Source organism: Branchiostoma belcheri, unplaced genomic scaffold, assembly GCF_001625305.1.
Source record: "Branchiostoma belcheri isolate BF01 breed outbred unplaced genomic scaffold, Haploidv18h27 scaffold256, whole genome shotgun sequence".
In the NCBI taxonomy this organism is placed as follows: domain Eukaryota; kingdom Metazoa; phylum Chordata; class Leptocardii; order Amphioxiformes; family Branchiostomatidae; genus Branchiostoma; species Branchiostoma belcheri.
The window spans coordinates 216,057-225,023 of record NW_017803861.1 but is presented as its reverse complement, the minus strand read 5'-3'; the positions used below and the strand labels follow the sequence as shown (position 1 = coordinate 225,023).

The 8,967-nt window shown below is 40.2% G+C and overlaps 1 protein-coding gene and 1 long non-coding RNA gene across 3 annotated transcripts; one reads left to right on the top strand and one right to left on the bottom strand.

The window, feature by feature from the left end:
* The first annotated feature begins 580 nt into the window (after nucleotides 1–580).
* On the top strand, nucleotides 581–2,532 carry LOC109471733. The gene is made up of 3 exons (XR_002140322.1): nucleotides 581–650; nucleotides 1,394–1,620; nucleotides 2,429–2,532. It is a non-coding gene; the product is annotated as an uncharacterized LOC109471733 (long non-coding RNA).
* On the bottom strand, nucleotides 1,600–8,932 carry LOC109471732. Of its 2 annotated transcripts, XM_019771083.1 has the most exons (11): nucleotides 8,814–8,932; nucleotides 6,687–6,901; nucleotides 6,158–6,441; nucleotides 5,643–5,861; nucleotides 4,883–5,116; nucleotides 4,652–4,743; nucleotides 4,093–4,307; nucleotides 3,529–3,891; nucleotides 2,853–3,011; nucleotides 2,307–2,509; nucleotides 1,600–1,698 (listed from the first exon to the last, which is right to left on the bottom strand). In XM_019771083.1, exons 2-11 carry the CDS (start codon nucleotides 6,861–6,863, stop codon nucleotides 1,695–1,697), a joined length of 1,950 nt encoding a protein of 649 aa, XP_019626642.1. In that variant the 5' UTR covers nucleotides 6,864–6,901; nucleotides 8,814–8,932; the 3' UTR covers nucleotides 1,600–1,694. The 2 variants fall into 2 exon arrangements, with proteins under 2 accessions (XP_019626642.1, XP_019626641.1); XM_019771082.1 differs by lacking the exon at nucleotides 8,814–8,932 and having other exon boundaries at nucleotides 6,687–7,831.
* Between the last annotated feature and the right edge of the window lie 35 nt (nucleotides 8,933–8,967).

Here is an 8,967-nt window from a genome sequence, read left to right as displayed (position 1 = left end):
ATCACACTCAGGGACGTTATTCTTCACATAGAAACAGCTAAGGTACATCAAGTCATGTGTGAAATTTTAGAATTTTTACCATACAAATTAACATGTATGATTATATGATTGATAATTTTACAACACATACATTTGTGCCAAAAATTTGGGCGAATGGAATATATTACATGTATTTGCGCAAAATTATATGTTTTGTAGGTAAAGTACAGCTTTAATTCTGTTACAAAATTATAGGAGAGGCTAAGCAACTTGCCTTGACAAAAGTTTTTGGCTGGCTGCAAAAATCAACTAAATTACATTTATACTATTATAGGTGTGATGTTGTGTTGGAATCCCGGGTTCTTTGGGATGTTGCCTAGAGAGACTTTAACGAAGAAGTAACAGACGCAGGACACAAATTAAAGCTTTGCCGTACAACATTGCCGGGGGACTGAGACTCTCAATCGTCGACTCTCGCCTCTCAGTCTCACCAACTGTCGACAACTGTCTGTCCTTTCCACAGTCCCACGGCTTGCTTTTTATTCATTTCTTGCAGACACAGACAGCATGAATCCATTAAACAAGCTGCTGTTTTTTTGCAGTTAAGCCGCCCACTGTTGGCGTTACTACACTACAGGCAAGCCTAATCTCATCCCAAAGATGGTATCAAGGTAGAAATGATTTTTTATGTTCAAATTTATCTGCAATTTTGAAATATTTTCTGCAAATTAACACCTTTGAAAGCCCTGACCATAGAAAATTGCATGTTGGCAAATATTTGAAAATATATATCATGCAACTTGAAAAATGCCTGCATATGTAGTATATCATTAAGTCAGTAGTATGCACAAAAGCTCCTGAACAATATTATACAGACACAATTAAACCCATATCCTGACATTGCAGGTTGCTTAATTTTTCTTCTGTAACATTGAAAATATTTATCTGCAAAATGCAGACTGGAATTGGTATATATTGTAAATATTGTAATATAATTTATAGAATATAAGCCATTGCAGACAGAGTACAGGAGGCTAGAATAAGTATATAAAGCCCTGACTCAAACCCGTACAAAATTGCATGTTGGAAAATATTTCACATGCAATTTGAAAAATGCATGCATAAATAGTATATCATTAATACAATACAATTGAACCCATATTGTGACATTGCAGGTTGCTTAATTTTTCTTCTGTAACATTTAAAACATTTATCTGCAAAATGCAGACGGAAATTGGTATTTCTAACATTGTACAATAATTTATAGATTAACATACAACATCCAATTCACTTCAAACAAAAAGCATTTCGTTTCAGTGAGGTCTTTCAGATAAACTAGATTGTGAATGGCTTGCAACAACTTTCATTTTTTGTCCAATACCCCTACTTTAAATATTTCATTCTACAATTACAGGTTCTTATTGCGCGGGATTGGAGCTGGGACCCCACCCACCCGGGAGGGGCACGTCATCAGCAGATGACGCTCTAACAGGATTCGAGCCTCCTGTACCCTGTCTACAATACTTCTAGTAGCAACGCGCAGGGTATTGAACTCCTTGTGAGTGGATTCAATGCCTTGCTCTCCAAAGAAGCCCAGGCCAAAGCCATACCTCCTCATCAGAGGCACAACATGAGACTCAAGTAAGTGCATTTTAATGGGGATGGTTGCCCGTGGGAAAGACCTTCGGAAATCCGTCATGAACCCTTTGATGCAGTCATCTGAAAAAGAAAATGGTTTTGTTACTTTACAATATGATTCAATACTCAATCATTTAATGTTTTACTTTTCATTCAATTTATTTTATGGTGCTGTAAATGTGTGATGATTACATGTATATGTCACATGACATATGTCACAGGGGAGATTGGAATCCAGGGGATCCTCCTAGGGGAGATTGGAATCCCTATCTCCCCTAGGAGAATCTGGAATCCTCATAGTCATAGGGGAGATAGGGGATCCTAGGGGAATCTGGAATCCAACTAGGAAAGATTGGAATCCTGATATTCAGATCCCAATTCAGTAGTAGAAATACTAGAATTCATACCTAAACTTTCAATTAATTTCAGCATAGGCAAACCTATTACTATGAGGATTCCAGATTCTCCTTATTTGAGGACAGCAGATTTCTTTTAACCTCTAGTACATTTCTCATTGAAATGTGTGCTTTCTCATCATGTCCCAGCAAGCTATCTAGTCTGGCACCGTGGGTGATACAGCATATACATGTGGTGGTATTCATGTACATTATTTTTATTCTAACTATCCTGCCAGCTTTATTAGGTTAATATATTGTAGATCAGTAGATTAGATCAGTTGTCTGTCTCACCTAGGGAGGAAATGTCTTCTTCTGACACTGGTCTTGTGTGTGAGTACCCTTGGTGACAGGAAGCGAAAAGGCCAAAAAGCCCTTTCATACTTCTCCTTTATTTCTCTTGTTCTTGTCAACAGGGCCAGGGGGAAGTCAAAGTCGTCCATGAGCTCCTCTGCTTTGGTTACAGCAATGCTGGTCAGCTGCTTGATTGGGGCTTCCTGCAGAAGATAATTTCAGATAAGTCAGAAGTTTTCCATCTATAAACTGTAGTGTAAATGCATCTACCTTTGTGGTAGATATACTTGGCAGTTAGAGGAATATGAGATTTGTGTGGTCTTTAGAATTATGAAACATTATATTACAAACACTGCAAGAGTTTCTACACTTACTTTATTTTAAATCATGGAAAGAGACAAAATCCTGTTTAAAGTAGTTTTGTCTTATTGATTGATTAACATAGATAGAAATATGAATTACATGCATGTAATATCCAGCTGTCAAGCAAAACAATTGCTACTCTTAATTTAAGATAACCTTAAGTCAAGAAAATGTATTGGTCACCTTCAGCATCACATGCACGTGGTTCCCCACGAAGCATTGTGCATGATACGCTTGGCGTTTCACGTGAAACTGTTGGAGAACCGGATCCAGGAGGGCTGTGAGTGGTCCAACAGTGATGTTGGTCCCGGCCTTCTCCCGCATTTCCTGAGCTCTAGCTTCCTACAATTGGAAGTCAAGATATTTTCAATTTAGGCCAGAATTACATTCATGTTTCTTATGAGTTACAAGTAAACATCTAGGATTTGATCAAATTCTTCATAATTCAATCTTAGCTTAGGCCATGTTGATTTGATTATATGGATGACATCCTCCGAGAACCCCAAAACTGATGCGCGCGTGCGAATAAAAAAAAGTTTTGCAAAAAAAAAAGTTGTTTTCATTATGAAATCTACGTGGTCATGAGGGTTGAACAAATGGGACAGAATATGGTTTGGCGAATAATCTAGTCTTCAAGTTCATTTCTGTACAATTTCGTCTTTTTTCGTTTGATTTTGGCATTCTACGACATTGGTATAGTTTTTATTAATTTTTTTGTAACTTATGGTATATTTTTGCTCATTTTGCAACTGCTTTGTACGATTTACAGTATGGTTTAAAACTTTTTTTTTTTTGGAAACGCCCGAAAATTCATGCGCGCGCGGATGTCATCCATATAATCAAATCAACATGGCCTTACCAGCTCCTCCTTTTTCTGTTGGAGTTTCTGGTGTTTGAGCTGCAGGGACAGCATGATGAGGCATTCCTCCTGCCCCTGCAGCATGGCCCACGCCATTAAGTCAACCATCTCCTCCATCTCTGCTTTTATGTCGTCCACTTCCTCCTCGATCGCTGTCGCCTCCTCCACGGCGTTCAGGTATCCTTCTAGTGTATACAAGTCAGGATGTAGCAGCACCTCACCCCTGTCCACCTCCGGGTCTGGTAGGATTGCGCGGGAGAGGTGATGGGCCATCAGGACGTCTAAGCTGTGGAGATCTTTTTCCATCATCTTAAACAGCTTTTGGAAAACTCCCAAGCTCATGTGAAGTGCGGGAAGGCACACCTGAGATGAAAAAGAGGATTCATAACATTTGAGTCAGCTATCTTTTGCCAGATTGACATTAATTTTTTTGCCGATAACTAGAATTCAACTTTTGAGATAATGGGGAGTTGAGAGGAATCAAAGGAAATAAATACAGTCAGAAATTAATCAGACTTTTGTATGTAATGAATACAACTGGCACCTATATCAGGAATAATATACCTGGTTTATTGGCACTTCCAACATGCTTGGTGCGATGACATTTCTAAAGGACTTGGCCTTCCTTATGTCACCGCCCGCTTCCTGCATGAAGGCATTGTGGTTGGCCTCTAGGGTTAGGGTGGTTCTGTCAGCCGGGGTTCGGTCCTCTCCCCTTTCTTCCTGTGGTAGTTTTATACTGGTCCTTTGGATTTCACACCACAAGCAGGGGTAGGTACCTGCATGTACACAAGAGCAACTAAATGTAGGAAAATTTCCAGGTAACCACACAGAATTATTTTTAGTAAGACTACTGGTCTTTAGAATTTGAATGTTACCTTACAACATTGTGTTATCACCAAAGCCTAGATACAGTGTATCTGGTTCTATGATAAGTTGCATTTTTTCAATAGTTAATGAAGAACACATAAAACTTGTATGTATGTTTCTGTATATATGTATATATATATAAACTTATATCATAGAAACACATAGAAAAACAAACTGATAGTTTGCACTCATTATATATATACTAAAGATTCTTGTAGGTCCTGCAAATATATATTCTGACTTGTGCTCTTACCACAGGGTCCAGAAAGGCCGAACCAAAGGGACAGGAGAGCGTAATCTGCAGCAGCAAACACCCGCAGTCTTCTGTCTCTGCCATCCGGGGATCTGAAGATCAAGTGAACATTTGCATCTGTAATTATGGTATGTCAAAGTATTTTCTTTTAGGCATTTTTTGGGAGAGTATCAAACTTTCATATTGACTTTTCATGAATAAATCAAATCATAATGTAAAAGAGTAAGTTACCTCCAAGTGAAGGCCTGCAGACCTGCCACATCTGTGCAAGCAGTCTTGGTGGCTGTGATCAGGTTCTCCCTTGAATCTTTTCCATCAAAGATGGAGAAGACTCTTGTCTTTGCATTCGGGTGTACAGTGTTGAGAATCTGATACCCCATCTTATATAGCTGGCCCCCGTGGTCGCCCAGGACTTTAATCCAAATCTCACTTGCAGGGATTTTCCCCTCATGCCATGTCAAGTGTCTGAAACAAAATAATCTGTATTAGAAGAAAATGGAGCATTGTTGATTTTACCTGTATTACTGCCTAGAATGTGGCTTAGTGTTACTGGGTGATTTGACGTACAAACTTCTGGCTAGTAATTGAGAAAATTCTGATGTATTTTCCAGTAACTGACTTCTTATAATGTATGCAGGTATATTTGAAAAGAGATCTGATTGAAATAGGGATATAATACAAAAGTACAGGCAATAGCAGTTTCATTTCACTCATAGAACAAAGCTATGTGATTTGTAGTTTTTCTTTATTCAAAACAGTGGTCAGCATAGCAGCAGTACATAAAAATTATGGACCGCTGAATTGTGTTGACCTTACATAATCAATACAAAATACTTAAAAAATCAATACAATGTAGGTACAAACAAAGCATACAGATTCAACGACAATGACAATATATACAACACTTTAAAACTAAGTCTGCATTTGACTATTATAGAGTCTGATTGTGTGATGCAGAAATTAATTATGCAGTAATTTTTTTTCCTCTCACCCCTCTGCTGCAATCTTCTCAAGGGTGTCGATAATCGAGCCTCTAACATCGGTCACCCTTGCCACAGGCTGAAGCTTCACCAAGTTGCCCCCCTTTCTGCTACCTTTGGTCACCAAAGGTAGCAGCTCCGCTTCCACTTGATGTTCTTGGAGGTGATCCTTGGCTAGCTGCCGCGACCTTCTCTCGCTTTCACTAGCCACATTGTGGAGTTTTAGCCACCTGTAAAACCCATAGTTGCTCCATTCAGATAAGCCTCATTTTCAATATTGCACAGGTATTGTTTTCAGTGGCTGAGAGTTTCATTTTTTTGCATGTCCATGTAGCAATTACAACAGTTGGAGCAAATCGGACAGATATTTGGTTGCATTTACACAAATTACAGTTAATTGTCAGGGAAATTGCTTTCTTATAGTAATACAATGAATGACTACTTAAAAGCCAACACTAAAATCTGCCACAGAAAGAGCACAAAAAATATTAATTTGTGGTCTGGCTTTTGTTTTAAAATTACTTACCTACGGAGTTTGATGCGTTGCGAATTGTTCAAGCCCAGGTCCAACTGGGCAGACAGCAGGTGGCCAGTGGGGATGGTGATGCTCCCCACATCGATGTCTCTCAGCATATCCTGCAGCTGCTGTCTGCCCAGGGACTTGAGCTCCAAGGACATCTGTTGCTGCTCGTCCCCTCCACTCTCGATTGCCCGGAGTGTGGCAATGTCCCGGGTCCTCCTCCGACCAGTCGATGCACTGACCTGGCTCGTAGGTTTCCTCGCTTTTGTAACCTTCATCAATGTTATTGGCTGAAAAAAATACACAAGTGATACACTATTATTTAATCATTTTTGTTCAACCCAACACTGCTGTCTGAACTTATTGTTAACTTTTTTTTCCTTTAAGTTTGTGGATCAATGTGGATTCAAATAATACACTACCCTACTGATGTATCTTTATATGTTAAGCATGCTTTTATAGGTTAGAAAGCATATCTGTAAACTCTGTATTCTGATATTGATCTTTATTTCTTTGTTTTGATAGAGACACCCACCAGTCCACCTGTCCTGCAAGTGATCGTCTGCCCATCTGCAGAGGCCGCTAACTGTCGCTTGACCAGGGCGGTGAGAAGTTCATTCTCCCAGGCTGCGATTGCGGCCCCTGCAGTGGACAGTTTCATGAGGACTTGCTGCACAGCTGACATCTCTTGAGGTGCGGCGGGGTGAATCATGTGACAAGGCACACGTGCCTCCTCTGAAGGCACAGTAGCTGTGTTGATATGATCAGAAACAATCATAGTTGTTACAAGTCGATGTCTGAATCTAAAGGTTTAAATGTGTTGAAATATTGAATAATTTAAACTGTAATTCTAAATACCATAACGGTTATTCATTAATATGATACAGCAAGCATTAGATGTGGTCACATGATGGCTATGTATGTAATTCAATGTTGGAACTGTACAAGAAACATTGACATGTGGGGTGTCAGAATTACTCACAAGAACAGTCTTGTGTTTTCCGTGAAATTTGTAAATCGCTACCAGATCACACAATTGTATGAAAATTGTTTTTAACTGTAAGGCCACACCAAGTAAATTTTATGGATGACGTCCTTTGGAGACCATAAATCTAATGCGAGAGGGCGAAAAAAAAACAAGAAGGGCAGACATTGGTCATATACTTTCCGCGCCTACAGTAGTCTGCAGTATATTTTACAGACAAGTGTTGATTATTTATCATCAAATTGAACCCTCTGTCCCTAAGCCACTTCTTTGAGACATCCAGCTAGGATACAAGGAGCATCTGCCTTCACATAAGCCTCTAGTATGATCTTGTAATCCTTAATGTATCCCTTCCTTTACGTAGGCCTCTAGTATGATCTTGTAATCCTTAATGTATCCCTTCTGTGGATCACACACCTCGTGCCACGGAATGAACTTGGGATACCCCCAGTCACCATCATTCTTGTAGAAGACATGATTTACTACCCTCTTATGAATGTTTACCCCTTCCTTTACGTAGGCCTCTAGTATGATCTTGTAATCCTTAATGTATCCCTTCTGTGGATCACACACCTCGTGCCACGGAATGAACTTGGGATACCCCCAGTCACCATCATTCTTGTAGAAGACATGATTTACTACCCTCTTATGAATGTTTACCCCTTCCTTTACGTAGGCCTCTAGTATGATCTTGTAATCCTAATGTATCCCTTCCTTTACGTAGGCCTCTAGTACTGATCTTGTAATCCTTAATGTATCCCTTCCTTTACGTAGGCCTCTAGTATGATCTTGTAATCCTAATGTATCCCTTCCTTTACGTAGGCCTCTAGTATGATCTTGTAATCCTTAATGTATCCCTTCTGTGGATCACACACCTCGTGCCACGGAATGAACTTGGGATACCCCCAGGCACCATCATTCTTGTAGAAGACATGATTTACTACCCTCTTATGAATGTTTACCCCTTCCTTTACGTAGGCCTCTAGTATGATCTTGTAATCCTTAATGTATCCCTTCCTTTACGTAGGCCTCTAGTATGATCTTGTAATCCTTAATGTATCCCTTCCTTTACGTAGGCCTCTAGTATGATCTTGTAATCCTTAATGTATCCCTTCTGGGGATCACACACCTCGTGCCAAGGCATGAATTCATTCCTCCCCCAGCTGCTCCCATTGTCTGGTCAACCGTACGAATAAATTTCTTCACACCTTTCTTTTGAGGAATCAACCGTAGCTCCTTTTTCTTTTCTTTCTGTCTTTGGATCAAACATGACATAGCTGATTGTTTTCATTTTTTAACCAGGCACAGGCTTTCAGCGTTACGGGTTTCACGTCAATCTGACGATTTGCGGCACTGTCGTGACTCTTTGGTCATAGTTACAGGAAGCGGAATTTCTTGTTTTTTTTCTAGGAACAGGCCAAAATCAATGCGCGCGCGGACAAATAATCAACACTTGTCTGTAAAATATACTGCAGACTACTGTAGGCGCGGAAAGTATATGACCAATGTCTGCCCTTCTGTTTTTTTTTCGTCCCTCTCGCATTAGATTTATGGTCTCCAAAGGACGTCATCCATAAAATTTACTTGGTGTGGCCTAACATCATGGGCACTGCATTTGTAGATCTTTTGTAGATCTTTATATATTCCCCAACATTTTGTGCATTCTTATAGACTCACCACAATCACTTGGGGTGCAGGCATCCCTCACAGGCCTCACGGGGGGGCGAGACACTCCCTCACAGGGGACAGGGATCCGTCATAGGGGGGCGGGCATCCCTCACAGGCCTCACGGGGGGGCGGGCATCCCTCACAGGCCTCACGGGGGGGCGGG

Excerpts from the sequence above, each read along its gene's own strand:
- LOC109471732 (XM_019771082.1), bottom strand. The coding sequence starts at position 6,929 with ATGATTGTTTCTGATCATATCAACACAGCTACTGTGCCTTCAGAGGAG. Across the intron at positions 5,862-6,157 it reads CAACGCATCAAACTCCGTAG|GTGGCTAAAACTCCACAATG; the intron begins GTAAGTAATTTT and ends TGGGTTTTACAG. Across the intron at positions 5,117-5,642 it reads GAGAAGATTGCAGCAGAGGG|ACACTTGACATGGCATGAGG; the intron begins GTGAGAGGAAAA and ends ATTTTGTTTCAG.